Below are 17,740 nucleotides of genomic sequence, written 5' to 3' on the forward strand. Positions count from 1 at the left end.
GCACTATGTGACATTGGGCAAGTGAGTTAACCCATCTCCATGTACCTCAGTTTCCTCATAATGCAAAAAAGGGATGATAATATTACCTACTTAGACAGTTGATGTGAAAGTAAAATCAGATCGTGTAATTGATTAAGATAGTACCTGGATCATAGTAAGTACTTAATACATTTTAACTATCTTAACTAAATACAAGTTTCAACTTCAGAGTAACATGGAAGGTTGTTACAATATGAAAGTGGGATATTTTTTCAAATAACTTTCATCATGATAATCCTGAACCATGCTTTTAATATAAATTTTTATTGCTTCTACATTTAACTATATCTTCCCTGACGCTGGTATTTACATGCAGCAAAGACTATATACTCATTGACTAATCTACCTGAAGACTTTAACAGAAAGAGATGAACTACCTTTTGTGGAGGCCATTTAAAAATTGTTCTGTGGAATACAAGGTGCCTTTAAGCAGGAGAGTTTTCCATGGGCTGGCTTTATAAGACATGACTCCAGCTAAAAATCCCTGTTAATTATTAAACCCTTATGTATAATCTGGATACCTGACACTGCAGATACTGAAGATTGAGAACAGAGAGTGTTTGTCTCTCAAGTTAAGCCTAAACACCGATAGAGAAAAGTAGTTATGAAGGGGTTGAAAAACCTCAAACCTTTCCCTCTTACATTTAGAAAATAGGCTGGGTTATCTCCTACTAGGTTAACTACTGCCTAAACGATCAGTTTAAACCTTGTTTGGGATTCCTGCTTATTTTAGCATGGCGGATCTTAAAATTCACAGGATCTTCCTTTTGGTTATTTCTCTGACAAAGTGTTTGGAGAGCACAAAACTGCTGGCAGACTTAAAAAAGTGTGGTGACCTGGAATGTGAAAGTAAGTTGCTTTTCTTTTTTTCCTCTTAAACTAAGGCTCTGAAATGATATAAAATGTTATTGTGGACATGTATGATAAAAAAATGAACATTAATATCACTGGGAAATGTTTGTAGTTATAAGGTATAGTCCACTATAAAAAGGATATGCTAGAACCAAAACATTTTGTGATAGTTTTTAATGTAAATATAAAGGAGTAAGGATAACCTTATATATAAATATATCAGAAATTATAAGGATATTAATCTAGCTTTCAAAAACAAATTAGCACTTTTACTACTTTTTAAGATAAATGTAAATGATTTATATTTTTTTAAAAAATCAGGCCATTTGATAGCTATTTTTATGAAGCTCTTACATTTTTTAGTTTCTGTTTCACAATCAGAAGTTTCTGACTCTCATGAGTTTTCTAAGACTTTTTATTTCATACTATCATGATTTATTGTCTAAAACTTTATCAAACATTAATCATTTTTGCATAATTTATTATGTAAAAATACTGAAATCAGTTTTAGGAGTTGAAAATTTTATTTATGTTTTTGAATATTAAGCTTTCTTCTACAATGATAAATTAATTTTCATTTTGTTCTTTAAGAACTTATTTTCTGAAATTGGCGTTATGGTACAAAATGAATAGCATCTTTCATCCCAATATACTATAATTGCTTTAAACCTTCTATCCCTCCAGTATGTGAGAATTATTTCTAATTTGCAACATGGAAATTAAAAATGTAAAATATTATCAATATTAACATAAATAATTTAAAAGTAAATTTTTATGTGTCAACATTTTCCTTAATAATTTGGATATGTAATTTAATATAGAGAGAATGTTTACTAGTGATAATAATATTATTATTATATAACCATTATATAATTATATTATTATCTAATTATATAATAATAAAACAATTTTTTTCCTTTTTACAACCTCAGTTTAGTTGCCTTAGGGTTAGGCACATATCATATAAACAGAACATTCACATTTATAGTAATTGATAAAAGTTATTTTAACTTTAATTGTACAACTTAATCAAATGTTTTACATATGTCAGTATAATTATAATGGTTAATATGGCATGTATATTACTTTACATGTTGAAGGGCTAATCTAGCATATGTGGATATACTCGTTCATAGTTACTAAGGGTCTGTTATGTGCTGGGTCTGGAAGATCAGGGGTGTGTATCTAAGGGAAATAAAACGTAAGATAACTTTCTGTTCCTCCAGGGATTTTCATTCTAGTAAATGATGATAAAACAGGTCAATATGAAATATGAAATAGTAGATAGGGATGCAACATAAGAATAATAGGTAATTTTGAAATTCAGAGAAGGGGCAGAGTTGGCTGGACCAATTAGGGATATCTTATATAAGAAGTAGGGTATGAGTTGTCCATTAAGAGAGACTGATGGATTTCTAGAAAGGTTTAGGGAAAAAAAGAAAGAAAAGCTCAGAATATAGAAGGCGGATGTTGCAGTGAAAAGAAAGTCAGTTCAGATCTGGCTCCACTATTTATCAGGTGTGTGACCATCTCTTTGAGACTTAATTAAAGGCTCATTTGTTAGTCTAAGATGAGATTATTTACCTCATAGGCTGTTTTGAGAATTTCATAATAACAATGATAAAAGGTATGAAAGAGCTTATCATGATGCCTGGAATATAGTAGGTGCCAGGAAGAAAACTAATTATCTTTTCCTTCCCTTCTCTACTTTGCATCTTATATAGCTTTAATAAGCAGAGTCTTCGCCATAAGAGATTACAGAGGACCTGACTGTCGATACCTGAACTTCACTAAGGGAGAAGAGATATCAGTTTATGTTAAACTCTCAGGAAAAAGGGAAGACTTGTGGGCAGGAAGTGTAAGTATCTAATTTTATAAATCGAATACAGAATAAATGACCAGCTTAGATGAAGAAGCCTGCTTTTCATCTCTAAAAGAACTTTAAACATTTCAAAGTACTATCTATATCTATATATATATGTAAACCTTTATATATATACATAAAACCTTTGACGTATTTAAACAAACAAACATGGACATGTTCACTGTTGGTTCCAAAATTTCTATAAAAGTAGCTTTGGGAAAGCCAGTCTGATTGGGATGAAGGCTTAAGAGTGCCTTGAAGTTATTTTACATAGCATGCATAGTTTTTGAACTTAACTTTTATATTTGTTTGGAGAGACCTTAGAGGTACTGATGGAGATTACCGGGTGACTAGGTAAGCCCAGCCATCCCCTGATGCTACCAACGGCCAAGTTTAAGAGAGACTGGGAAGTTTTAGTTAATCAAATTAAAAGACATGTCTTGGGACTTCCCTGGCAGTCCAGTGGTTAGAGCTCCATGCTATCACCTTTCAGTGCCAAGAGTGCAGTTCCATTTCCTAACTGGGAAAACTGAGATCTCACTTGGCCAAAAAAATAAAAAAAGACATGTCTTTCTGAGCAAATAAAGGACTGAGTTACTATTGAAGAGGTCCTCTGAAAGATTAGTAGCCTAAGGAAATGAGATATATGAATTTTTCATGGAAAAAAAGAATAACTGAGATACTTTATTTGGCCCCAAATCCTATTACACTGAAATTCCTAGATGCCTGAATCATCTTTCTGAATATATAACACAGACAAATTAATGATTAATATTTTCAGTTGAAAAGAGATTGGTATCTTAGATTATATCATCATTATTATTTTAGAATGAAATCATACCATGACACATGATTTTATTCCCAAGCTGAGCAAGCATGACCAACCTGATACATACATCATTTCCATATAGCATATGCATAAGATCTCTTCCTTGTATAGCATCTACACGGGAAGCCTCTGATCTTTATTTGAAGAAGCAGATTCTGTGTGGGTCAATCCTGCTTCTTAGCATTAGAGGCTATATGACTGAACCTCAGACATCATTGACCAGAATTGTTTACCTGGAACTTGCAGCTCCCTAGACTGCTTACTGCTTATGGTTCTTTAAACACACTATTTCTCTGCCTTGAACGCACTGGAGGTATCTAAGGCAACTATAAGAAAAATTAAACAGTAGGTATCATAAGAAGAAAATAAACCATTCTTTCTTGTCTACTATGTGTGAAAATGATAGTTCTGCACAAAGCAACATGTAATGTGTGGAGCCAGGGTGAAGTTTCAAGCACACTTAGTTTTGTGCTTTAGGTTTCTGGTCCAGGCAGATAGCCATTTAAGAAGTCTCACTGTGGGCTTCCCTGGTGTCTCAATGGTAAAGAATCCACCTGCCAGTGCAGGAGACATGGGTTTGATCTCTGATCTGGGAAGATCCCGCATGCTGCCAAGCAGCTGAGACTGTGGACCACAGTTATTGAACCCACACTCGAGAGCCTAGGAGCCACAACTACTGAGCCCATGTGCCCTAGAGCCCATGCTCTGCAACAAGAGAAGCCACTGCAATGAGAAGCCTGCTCGCGGCAACTAGAGAACAGGCCCTGCTTGCGGCAACTAGAGAAAAGCCTGCATAGCAACAAAGACACAGCACAGCCAAAAATAAGTAAATAAATAAAATTAAAAGAATCTACACAGTGTGATTAAGACTCTGGGCTTTACGTTGCCGAGGGCCTGGGTTCAATCCCTGGTCAAAGAACTAAGATCCTGCAAACCAGGTTTTGCGACCATAGAAAAGAAGCCACATTGTGGAGCTCACTTTGTCAGTTTTCAAATAGTTGCAGCAATTGAAGAGCTGGAAAAGTCAGAATTGAGGTATAATAATGCTAAATCAAAGGGCCAAAAGAAATACACTCTTTAAACTTGGACAGGGGTAGGAAATGGGCTGAGAGTGGCCGTGTGAAGCCTTCACTCTTGGGGGACATCTTGAAGGCACTTAAACAAGATTGAGAGGATCTCTGTCACCAAGGTACAGAAGTTGAAAGTGAAAGTGAAGTCGCTCAGTCGTGTCCGACTCTTTGCAACCCCATGGACTGTAGCCTACCGGGCTCCTCTGTCCATGGGATTTTCCAGGCAATAGTACTGGAGTGGATTGCCATTTCATTCTCCAGGGGATCTTCCCAAACCAGAGATTGAACCCTGATCTCCCACATTGTAGACAGACATTTTACCATCTGAGCCACCAGAGGAGTTGAATGGAACCCAGTTCCCTCTGGAGGACTCATAGATCTTTACTATCTTGATGAATCCGTCTTGGCTCTTCAGAGTTTAAACATCTTATCTTATTCTGACATCCTGAAAATGCTGACTATGTCACAGCTCCATCTAGCTTGGCTACTGTCACCATTCCCTTGTTTTTTGATATTCCAGGTTTATTAGTATAAATCTGTGGTCCACTAGGCAAGAAAGGTCATTAAGAACAGAAAGAGGAAGAAAATGAATGGTTTTCCCTCTGAAATGTGAAAAAGTGCCATTTCATAGCTTGCCCCTTTGTTCCCTCAAATTAACCCTATTCTGTTGAGTAGCAAACGGAATATGATTTCATTGGACTTTCTTTTAGATAGTAAATGAAAACCAATTACTATTTGTGATTTGAAATACATGAAAGTCAAGGACATGGAACAAAATTAGGCTCAATAGCTATTGCTTTGATCACTCTTACTTGCTAATATTTATTCTTCATTTTGATAGAAAGGAAAGGACTTTGGATATTTTCCCAGAGATGCAGTCCAGATTGAAGAAGTATTCATATCTGAGGAAGTTCAAATACCAACAAAAGTGAGTAAACAGATTTTGGTTCTTAATTGAACTGATTTATTTTTTAAAGTAAATTTATATATTTTTTTCTCTAACAAAAGAAATAATTATAAATACCCAAGAATTCTCTTTTCCAATTACCAGTTTTCCTTTTCTTCTTTCTCCTCTTAATGAATGTATTCTTTATTTAATTTATTTTTAAATTAATTGATATTGGAGTATAGTTGCTCTGTGTGTGTGTGTTAATCATTCATTCATGTCTGACTCTTTGTGACCCCTTTGGACAGTAGCCCACCAGGATCCTCTGTCCATGGTATTCTCAAGGCAAGAATATTGGAGGGGTTGCCATTCCCTTAATGGTTATTAGTTGAGTTTAAAATTTCTTGATTAACACAGTTTTCTGTGGTGTAAGTGCCCATTGGTTATACATCTTATATAGTGGATACATAAAATAGGCTTAAGAACTAACGCTAGGAATAGTTTGAGTATGTGAATAATATCAGGTTAAGACAGGGTCAATGACAAAGATTTTGCTTACTGATTAGCAGGCAGTAGAATACAATGGTTTAGAGCATCAATTCTGGAGATGGGCTGGGTTCAAAGCCTGACTTAGCCACTTAGTTGTCATGTGGTATTTGTGCCTTTTTTTCTTATTTATAAAATGAGGATGATGATTATAAACTTACCTCATGAATGTATTGAGGAAAAAAGAGCATATGAAAGCACATAAAACAGCATTTACTAAGTGCTATGTAAATGTTATATATTATTACTAATGTTATTGTCCTCCTGAGACAGAGTTTATTTCCCATCATCCTGTCTAGGTCTCCAATCTGTAAACCTCTTTTGCTGTTGCTCTTTAACTGAGTTTGACAATGCTGGGCTTGATAGTGAGAAAGGGAATGAGAAAGTGACTCTTCAATACGTGAATTTGACTAGCGCATTTAATTCAGATTCTGCGTTCGATCCCTGGATCAGCAAGATCCTCTGGAGGAGAGTATGGCCACCCACTCCAGAACTCTTGCCTGGAAAATCCCGTGGACAGAGGAGCCTGGCAGGCTACGGTCCATAGGATCACAAAGAGTTGGACACAACTGAAGCAACTTAGCGCACACACACAAGCAGGTTAAGCCAATTTACCTTAAATGAGGTCAGTGTGAAGTCAGTTCTGCCTGGTTAAGTAAACTATTATTTGGCTCTTTCCCACCACAAATTCTGGGATTAACTGTCTATTCACTGTGTAACTATCGGTCCTGCCAGTTCTGTCTCCAAAATACATCTATCTGTCTTCTCTTCCTTTTTACTCTCCCTATAGCTCTGACTCAAGGCATAATTACCTCCTGAGTAGAACCTGCAGTAGATTTCTAACTGGTCTTTTGACCTTGACTTTTGCCCTCTCCCAATTCATTCCCTAAACACGAATCTTATAGTCATGAATCAAAATCCAAAAAATCAGATCTTGTCATAATCAAGCCTTGACTCCTTATCTGGCTCTGCATGATCTGTTCCTGCCCTCTGCTGACCCTGTCTTATGCCCTTCTTCTGGCCCCCACTATGGTCCTAGCCATGCTGGCCTATTGACTGTTCTTAGACCATGCCAAGCCCTTTCCCTGCCTAAAAACCCAAATAGGTCATTCCCTTTGTTTGAAATGCTTTCCCTAAATTCTTCATCTGGTTAGTTCCTCCTTATCCTTTTGTTATTGTTTAGTCGTTAAATTGTATCTGTTGTTGTTTAGTCGTTAAGCTGTAGGTCGCAGCTTAAACATCAGTGCCTCAGAGAGCTCTTTCATGATGGTTCTAAAGGAATTATTGCTTCTCAACCACAACTTCCTGTTTATTTCCTGCATAGCACTTATCACAATCTATTATTTATTGTTTCTATCATTTACTGTAGAATTTCAGTACTTGGCACAGAGCAGAGCACCTAGTAGGCATATAGGAGGCCCAAATTCTTAGGTCAAGTCCCCTGGGAAATAGATGGACTTGTGCATCCAAGAAGTGTACTGGGAGGTACTCTTGGGAATAGCACTTGTAAGGAAACATCAGAAAAAGCAGGACTGGACAGACAGAGATGCTGAACTATGACGCAGTTGCAGCAATGATTTCAGGTGATTCTATAAGGAACTTAGAAGCTGGGATGGCCTTTCAGATTTGTTCTGAATAGAGGCAAAGGGCTGGGTCTTTTTATCCTTTCACAGCTGGCTCATCTAGGGTAGTATAACCTTGGGCTACATTAGGCTAGTATTTACTAGAGACAGTTGCTGTTTTAAGTATTTGATTCATTTAATCAAATGAATTATTTGATTATAATATTATTATTTTAATATTATTTTTAATATTATTTTTCTCATTTTACAAATGAAGAGACTGAGGCATAGAAAGGTCATCTAATTCACCCAAGGTCACAGAGCTAGTAAACAGTGGGATTAAGATTTCAATCCATAGTGTTTGGCTCCAAAGTTTGCATGAAAGTGAAAAGTGAAAGTGAGCAAATCCTAATGCAAGTGGATCTCACTGAGGTTTATATCACTAACCCCGAAAAGTCAGATATGATACAAGTGTTTATGATTAGGAGTTTTTGCTCAGCTATTGAGCTAGTTGTGTGGCCTTGGGAAAATGACACTCATTTGGAACAATTTTGGACAAACAGGGGGTTTCAGTATATTAATGTCAATCATACATATTTTTTTCCTTTCAGGAATCTGACTTTTTCTGTCTTCTTGGAATAAGCTACATATTTGAAAATGAAGCTAGTGAGTTAAACAGTGATAATAGTGAAAATATGTATCCATATGAAGAAGATAATGACCCCAAATCTAGTGTATATGAAAGTGATTTTCAGATAGAACCTGGCTTTTATTCAACTTCTGATAGTAGTTTGTTTGAAGACCAATTTCCAGCTTCAGAGGCTCCTGAAGATAGCAGAAGTACTAGTGAATCAGAAGATTGGGAAGCAGAAGCTGGAAGTATGGAACAGTATCTTATTCCAGAAGGGGATCATGCCCCACCATCTTCAGCTGTCCCTGAAGTGAAAGGATGGTTTGGATTTGGAAAGGACCAAGCTGAAGAAAAGACTTTTGAATCAGTTATTGAACCTCAAGAGGAAAGCCCATTTCGAAGTAGACAAATAGCAGTGGAAGATGGGAATGACCCAGAGGAATTAAACAGTGGTGAGCCCCAAACAGAACATAAGCAAGAACTTGAGTTAGAGTTTGATTCAGTGCCAAAGGAACAGTCTGAACTAGTATCTGAGTCAGAGCACATTCTCAATCCTCAAGACACTGGTTGGTTTGGTGGTGGATTTACAAGTTATTTGGGTTTTGGAGGTGAGGATACAGAACTTGAGTTATCATCCAAAGAAAGCAACCCACTGTTAGAAGATGTTCCTAGTTCCATATCCTCTGAGGAAGAAACCACTGTTCCATGTACCGAAACATTAACAGAAAAAGAAGATGTAATCACTAATGACAGCTCAATTCTCAAGCCAAGTTGGTTTGATTTTGGTTTTGGTATGCTGGGCTTTGCATATGCTAATGAAGATAAAATTATATCAGATGATGGAAAAAATGAAGAAGGAGGTGAAAGAGAGAAACATAGACATCCTTCAACAAGTGAATTTGACCCTGATAAGGAACAAGAAATAAAACTAATAAAAATTACGGAAACTGAAAATCAAATAGGCAAGGAAACGGTCTTAGAGAAAACAGATGATTATGATACTGTACCATATTTTAAAAAGTTATTGTATAATTTTGACAACCGCTGGAGATTCCAGAACACTCCAAAGGAAACAGAATTGACATTTCCCAAACAGACTCTGGATGAAAGTAATGTAGGTGAAAATGATAAAACAGAAGAATTTTCAGCTGAAAAGTACCCCGCAGATAATATAGAAGATATGTTAAAAAGTGGTTACAGTCAGCCAGGTTAGTATAAAAATATCTATAATGTGATTTCTTTTTTAAACATAGGAAAAATGAAATTGCTAGTTGCTCAGCCGTGTCTGACTTTTTGAGGTGCCATGGACTGTAGCCTGCCAGGCTCTTCTGTCCATGAATTCTCCAGGCCAGAATATTGGAGTGGGTAGCCATTCTCTTCTTCAGGGGATCTTCCCAACCTAGGAGTCAAACCCAGGTCTGCCACGTTATGGGAAGATTCTTTACAGTATGAGCCTATTTTTAAAAGTACAAATCACATGAAAAATCCAGGAATCCTTATTTTTCTAAATAAACAATAATTAGCAACAACCTTGTCAATCACCCTTTTGTCAATATATCTGGTTTGCTCTGGAACTTGGTAGATCTTGAAGTGAAGTGAAAGTCAGTCAGTCATGTCCAACTCTTTGCAACCCCATGGACTGGGGCCTGCCAGGCTCCTCTGTTCATGGAATTCTCCAGGCAAGAATACTGGAGTGGGTTGCCATTCCATTCTCCAAGGGATCTTCCCAACTCAGGATTCAAACCCAGGTCTCCCACATTGCAGGTGGATTCCTTACTGTCTGAGCCACCAGGGAAGTGCTTAGTAGATCTTAATATCATAAAATCTCAAGGGACAAGGAATGATTGGATGTATATGGCTATTTCAGGGAGATCTCTAGGTATTTTACAATAAGTTTTAATCAAACTGCTATATGTAGACAGGTTTAAAAATATATGTGGTGCCAAGGCTTTTTCTTTTTCCTAAACAAAAGTGATTTCTGTTCCCTTTGTCCATCTCGACTTCCACCTCTCTCCCAAGGATAATAATTTCTTTTATTTTTTAGAGAATATTTCTTTTAGTATTTATCTATTTTCTAAATAAAATATTTATATTGTTCTTCTTTGATTAACCTATTTTAGATAATGTCCATTGACTTCCTGTTCTATTAGGTGATAATTTTTGCTTATTAGGTTATTATAAAAACACCTTTCATTAGTTTAAAATAGTCTCGGTTTCTAAATTATATTTTATTCTAGATCTATAGTTCGTCACCTCCCCACTAAGAAGATCTGTGATAACAAGCGTTTTCTTTAAGTGTACAAGATAATATGGAAACTCAAGCAAAAACAATGTAAAAAGTTTTCCACATTCTCCCTCAAGTCTTTCAATTCTGGGAGCTCAACAGAAGGCAACAGAAGAGAGCAGAGTAGCAGAGGAGACTTCTAGGTGTCCAGGCATCAGTGACTCCTATGATTAAAAACATGTGGATTATATTTTAAGTAGAGTTATGTAACATGACTTTCTCACATCTCCATTCTGATGTCTTTATGATGGATAGACTAGAAACTCAACAAATATTAGCCAATAATACAGAAACGTTGAACCTTAGAATGACAGAAAAACTTTCACAAGAAGAGATCAATAATGTTGCAAACTCAGAAAGAAACACATTTCACTGGAGCTAGTTGATTTTCTTGAATTTCCAGAAGAACTCTTAATATTCTACAAAATGTGAGTTCTTTACTTGATCAACATCCTCTAACCAGAATATAGACTTTAGATTCTAAGTGAAGTGAAAGTATTAGTTGCTCAGTCATGTCAGACTCTTTGAGACCCCATGGACTGTAGCCAGCTAGGCTCTTCTGTTCATGGAATTCTCCAGCCAAGAATACTAGAGTGGGTAGCCATTCCCTTCTCTAGGGGATCTTCCTGACCCAGGAATCGAACTTGGGTCTCCTGCATTGCAGGCAGATTCTTTACCATCTGAGCCATCTCTAACACTTTTCTAAATAAGAAAGATTTAGATATGATGATTTTCATGACTGAAAGCATTAGAGACCTACATTTTCAAAGGCTAGAGGAAATTATTTTATTCTAAGCTTGTTAGATCCTAAAAAGATATTTGTGAAAAAGCGGATAAGAGTAACTGGAAAGAAGAGAGACTAAAACAAAGCAATATCAATACAGAAATATAGATGTTTCAAAATATAGATATATAAAAATATTTTAAAGCTTATTTATAGAAACTTCAGGGCATTCTGAATATCAGTTTAGTAGAATTTATTTCATGTAGTGATGCTGGGAGAATAACTTGGTAAATAGTCAAGCAGTGCATTTATGCAATTATAATTAGTTTTGAAGGATTTTTATAAGTGTTAAGAAATTCTTTTAAGGTTTAGAAAAAAGATGCCTTACTCTACAAATATTTCAAAACATTTCACTATTAACTAAATGAAAAACAAACTAGGGTCATGCAAAGTCTACTATTAAAAAAGAGAATACTAAAGGAAGGATTCAGTTAATATCACAGAGTCTATTTTTTTGGATATTGGAGAAATAGCTAAAATAGCCAATATTTTCGGATAATTTCAGTACCCGTTTTAGGGAATAACAAGTGAAAACTGGACTTATTTGTAAAGAATGCATAAGAAAAATGAATTGCTGATCTTGAATAAGTATTTATGAAAAGCTGAGGCTTGAGATAACACATTTACAAAAAGCCAATATTGCTAAGAATTTACAAAATAAATTAATTAGATAAGTTATTTATATTATAATATTAATAGCTATTTTACAAAAGGATTCCAACTGAGCTTATTTAAATAATGAATTTTCCAAGTACAGTAAATATGAAAGAATATTTTATTTGAATTAAAACTTTATTAATTTATTGACAATTATAAGAAATAATAACTATCTAATGTAAAATTGAAGTATTTACAATATTTCAGATATACAGCAAAGTGATTCAGTTATATATATATAAATATATATACATATAAGGACATATATGAATATACAGATAAGAATATATATTTTCAGATTGTTTTCAATTATAGGTTATTATAAGATATTGAATATAGTTTCCTGTGCTATTATTAGGACCTTGTTTATTTTATATACAGTAGTATATAAATGTTAATCCCAAATTCTTAATTTATCTCTCCCTTTCTTTCCCTTTGGTAACTATGCTTGTTTTCTGTCTATGAGTCTATTTCTGTTTTGTAAATAAGTTCATTTGTATAATTTTTCTAGATTCCACATGTAAGTGATATCATATGATATTTGTCATTCACTATCTGACTTCACCTAGTATGATAATCCCTAGGTCTATCCAATGCGGCAAATAGCATTATTTCATTCTTTTTTATGGCCTATAGTCCATTGTATGTATTAAATACATACAATCTTCTTTTTCTGTTCATCTGTTGATAGACATTTAGATTACTTCCATGTCTTAGCTATTGTAAATAATGCATGCATGTTTTCAAATTATACTTTTCTCCCAGTATATGGCCAAGTGTGGGGTTGTTGGATCCTACGGAAGTTCTATTTTTAGTTTTTTAAGGGACCTCCATGCTGTTCTCCCTAGTGGCTGCACCAGTTTATGTTCCCACCAAAGTACAGAAGGCTTTCCTTTCCTCCACACCCTTTTCAGTATTCATTGTTCGTCGACTTTTTGATGATGGCCATTCTGGCTGGTGTGATACCTCACTGTAGGTTTGATTTACATTTCTCTAATAATTAGCGATGTGCTTCTTCTTAGCCATCTGGATGTCTTCTTTGAAGAAACATCTGTTTAGGTCTTCCACTCAGTTTTGATTGAGTTGTTTGCTTTTTTGAAATTGACCTGTATGAGCTGTTTGTATATTTTGGAAATCAATCCCTTGTCCATCGCATCATTTGCAAATATTTTCTCCCACTTCATAGGTTATCTTTTTGTTTTGTTTATGGTTTCTTTTCTGTGCAAAGATTTTTAGTTTAATTAGGTCCCATTTATTTTTGGTTTTGTTTTCTTTACTCTAGGAAACAGATTGCCCAAAATATTGCTGTGATTTATATCAAAAAGTGTTCTACCATTGTTTTCCTCCAGGAATTTTATAGTATCCAGTCTTATAGTTAGGTTTTAAAATTTTTTGTGTATGGTATTAGAGAATGTTCTAATTTCATTCTTTTACATGTTGCTGTCTAGTTTTCCCTGTACCACTTTTTGAAGAAACTATCTTTTCTATATTGTATATCCTTATCTCCTTTGTTGTAGATTAATTGACCATAAGTGTGTCGGCCTATTTCTGGGCTCTCTAGACTATTCCATTGATCCATGTGTCTATTTTTGTTTCAGTATCATACTGTTTTCAAGATTGTAGCTCTGTAGTATAGGCTGAAGTCAGGTAGTATGATTACTCAAGCTCTATTCTTCTTTTCCAAGATTCAGTATTCTTCAATTTCAAGATTGCTTTGGCTTCTAATGTAAATCCTAAGGCTTATGTTTAAGTAATGTAAAAATAATACCTCAGAAGTATAATTAAATATGAAAATAATATAGGAAGTTTTCATTTTTTTACATATACTTACTTCAAGTGCAGTATAAGAAAATATTTTAAAAAGAATCAATCTAGGAACACATAAATTTTGTGAAATTAATTGTTGAATAAGTCTTTTTTTCCTCTTATGCCATCAAACATCATTGTAGATCACTATTTGAGTCCTGTATTTACAATAGTCCAATTATATTCAAACTCCTGAATTGATTGTTCATTTTAAATTTTAAAGTCCACATGTGGCATTATTAAATTACAGGTATCTGTTTGCTCACTTGGGACTTTCATCTTTTAAACGATGGTGACTAAGTAAGTGACAGCATGAAAGTGATATGTTACGTTCATAAGTCAAAGAGCGAAGTTAGATATTGAATAATTCAGTTAGGACTATTGTTTAACATTGTTTTTCAGGACTGCAATGATACTTTTCTATCCTTGTCTTAAAGAGTAACTGAGAAATAAATCCCACAATTTACTTGACTACTATACCTCAGGCTAGGATTAATTAGAACATTTATTTTAATCCTGTTTGATTAGTTCATTGAATCAAGTGATCAGTTTAAACTATATTTGAAAATTGAATTGATGGCTGTGTGACATGGCATGCACATAAATATATGGTGCAACATTACAAATGTGGACAATTATAACACATATATTTCTAATTAAATTTTTTTCTTAATTTTGGAGAAGGGTAGTCCTTTTTAAGGGCTTCCCAGATAGATAAGTGGTAAAGAATCTGCTTGCCAATGCATGTCGGGTACTCCCTGGGTTCTGAAGAGCCCCTGAAGAAGGAAATGGCAATCTGCTCCAATAGTCTTGCCTGGAAAATCCCATGGACAGAGGAGCCTGGGGGGCTACATTCCATGGGATCACAAAAGTTGGACACAACTTAGTGACTAAACAACAATGACAACAATCCTTTTTAAAGTGAATTTTCTTGAGATGTGCATATATATATATGTATATATATCTTCATATGGCAATGGCACCCCACTCCAGTACTCTTGCCTGGAAAATCCCATGGACAGAGGAGCCTGGTAGGCTGCAGTCCATGGGGTCGCTAAGAGTCGGACACGACTGAGCGACTTTACTTGCACTTTTCACTTTCATGTTGGAGAAGGAAATGGCAACCCACTCCAGTGTTCTTGCCTGGAGAATCCCAGGGACAGAGGAGCCTGGTGGGCTGCCGTCTCTGGGGTTGCACAGAATCAGACACGACTGAAGCGACTTAGCAGCAGTTAGCAGCACAGGGCCATGAGCTAAAGGATGCAGATGGTCTCCAGAAGGTAGAAAAAGGAAATGAATTCTCCTCTAGACCTCCAAAAGGAATAGAGCCCTGCCAAAGCCTTGGTTTTAGGATTTCTGATTTCCAGAAATATATTTGTGTTGTTTAAGCCATTAAGTGTGTGTTAATTTATATCTGCAGTAGGAACTAATACAGACGATAAATCTGTTTCAATGAATTCTTTCCATAATGAAGTATCACAATGCCCACAAAGATTCAACGGATGACCTGCCTAGAAAAAAATAGGAAGCCTACAACAAAGTAAACATTATTAAAAACCCTAAACATTTCTCTCTATTTGCAGATATGGACTCTGAAATAGAGTTTCCTATGAGAATTCATGAAGAAGCTCATTTCAAAACTCTATCTTCTGAAAATAGTGATGAAAAGTTAAAAATATCACTAGACACTGAAAGGCCTACTCAGGTGGAAATGGACACATCTATGGAAAATACCCTGTCAAACAGTCAGATCCTTTTAACTGATTACTTTTTATCTTCTCAAAATTACATTGCTATGAAAGGTAAGAAACAAGTTATTTATTCTCTAATACAGCAATTAAGGAAGAAATTAAACTCAAAATTTGTATCTTATCAAGTATTAACATTTTAATTTATAATTTGACAGAAGACGCTTCTTGGCCTCAGCTTCTGGAATATTTATTTCAAATTGATGTCTATGATTTCCTGAATTCTGCATTTTCACCAATTGTAATTCTGATAGAAAGGGTAAGTTGACCTTTTAGATATTTTCCAATACTTTTATGTGTGTGCTAAGTTGAGTCAGTTGTGTCTGACTCTTTGCGAGGCCATAAACTGCAACCTGCCAGGTCTACATCATGGGATGATGTAGGCAAGAATATTGGAGTAGGTTGCCATTTCCTTCTCCAGGGGATCTTCCTGACCAAGGGATCAAACCTGAATTTCTATGTCTCTTGCATTGGCAGGTGGGTTCTTTACCACTAGCACCACCCAATAATTTTACCTATTATACTAAATATAGGAATAGCTGAAAATTATGTTTGAGTAAATCCTCCCTATGTAAATATTATTGATGCATAATATTTCTCTTTGCATAAAATCTTATATGAAGCTTTTCCCTTATATGAATATTTTGTTGCATGGATGTTCTTAAAGATATTTTTAAAAACCTTTCCTTAAGCTTTGTTAATCTTGAGCATTAGAGTTTTTTCCTTCTCCTTTTTCTAAATCAGAGGAAATCATACTAAGATTTAACTCAGAAATAATATTAACTGAAATTTAATCTTAAGGAAATTATTAATATTTGAATGACAGCTGTGACCTCAAAATGATGTAATGTGAGAATCTTGCAAAAACAACTAGTACTTCAAAATTTAACCAAGTCGTAACTAAAATTCTAAAATCTGTCTGCTTTTTCATTTATTGTAACTTCTATTAAATTCTATCTCATTTATTGTAAATGAAATATTACAAAAGGATCTAGCGGTAATATTTGGCACATAAGTGTTTGTTCCTTTTCTCATTTACTGCTGTTATAGAAATAATTGAGGAAGCACTTGTATCTTCTCATTTACATTTTAAGATGAAACTTAACAGTGGTTACCTTCAAGGAGTTCATTCTAGTTGGACACAGTAAAAAAAGCAATAATTGTACGTGCTGTAATGGCCACAGCATGCTACTGATACACAGGAGGAGCTGCCTGGTAGACTGACTGGAAATGGTAGGTAGAGAGAGTAGGGAGGAGGAGCCTGGGAAAATGTCCCAGAAGAGATCTTACTTGAGCTGATCTTGAAGAAAGAGAAGGAGTTAGCCAGGCAAGAATGGATGAACATTCTAGGTTGAGAGTGCATTTTTAAAAGTACAGAAGTGGGAGAAATTCTGGCATTTCTAAGTAATTCAGTCTGATTGAATTTACAAGCAATAAATTTATAAGCAATTTATAAATAATTCAGTCTGATTGAATATTGGGATTGAAGCTGAATACTGGGATTAAAGAGGAAGGTTAGCTTTGCATTTGTGATAGGAAGTTGAACTCTCTTTTCAATAACGGGGCACTATTTTTTAAATTTATTTTTAATTGGAGGATAATTGCTTTAAGTAAAGTGAAAAAGTTTCATGTCTGAAGTCTGTCAATCAACATTGTCAATATTAGTAAGAATTGACTGAAGACCAGAGGAAGGGAGCCCAATCAAGAAGTTATCACTTGAATTCAGGAAATAGATTGTAAAGGTCTAAATTAGGGTTTATAAACTCAAATGAAATGAGTGAAGCACAGGTAAAGGAGAGAACTGTAGCTAGCTAGAGAGTGTATGCCTTCTCCAAAGGATATAAGTTCTTCAGTTTTTTTTTTCCCCAGATCTTCTGATATTTCAAGAAATAGAATTTGTTGTGTGAAATAGATTTTGTGTGTGTGAAATCTCCCATTTTTAAAAAAGAACCTGTTTTTTAAAAATAATTTTAAAAAATGTTTATTTATTTATGGCTTTGTTGGGTCTCCGTTGCTGCACAGGCTTTTTCTAGTTTCAATGAGGGGTACTCTCCAGTTGTGGTGCAAGGGCTTCTCATTGCAGTGGCTCCTCCTGTTAAGGAGCACCGGCTCCAGGGTGCAGGGGCTTCAGTAGTTACAGTACACGGGCTCAGTGTTGTGACTTGAGGGCCCTAGAGCAGGG

At 35.2% G+C, this 17,740-nt stretch overlaps 1 protein-coding gene across 11 annotated transcripts in view; it reads left to right on the forward strand.

The window, feature by feature from the left end:
• Positions 1-423: 423 nt before the first annotated feature.
• Positions 424-17,740, forward strand: part of MIA2 (MIA SH3 domain ER export factor 2) — a 96,129-nt gene continuing 78,812 nt past the window's right edge. For 7 of the 11 annotated variants that reach the window (XR_011250217.1, XM_069559035.1, XM_069559037.1 and 4 more), the window contains exons 1-6: positions 424-888; positions 2,616-2,749; positions 5,496-5,582; positions 8,260-9,487; positions 15,394-15,612; positions 15,717-15,817. Coding sequence is in view for 6 of the 11 variants with exons in the window: in XM_069559035.1 (XP_069415136.1) it covers positions 774-888; positions 2,616-2,749; positions 5,496-5,582; positions 8,260-9,487; positions 15,394-15,612; positions 15,717-15,817 (1,884 nt within the window). In the remaining 5 variants the exon portion in view is untranslated. The remainder of the gene's footprint in view (positions 889-2,615; positions 2,750-5,495; positions 5,583-8,259; positions 9,488-15,393; positions 15,613-15,716; positions 15,818-17,740) is intronic. The other 4 variants (XM_069559059.1, XM_069559077.1, XM_069559049.1 and 1 more) reach the window with 3 other exon arrangements.

The sequence above is a fragment of the Ovis canadensis genome, chromosome 18 (assembly GCF_042477335.2).
Source record: "Ovis canadensis isolate MfBH-ARS-UI-01 breed Bighorn chromosome 18, ARS-UI_OviCan_v2, whole genome shotgun sequence".
NCBI lineage: Eukaryota > Metazoa > Chordata > Mammalia > Artiodactyla > Bovidae > Ovis > Ovis canadensis.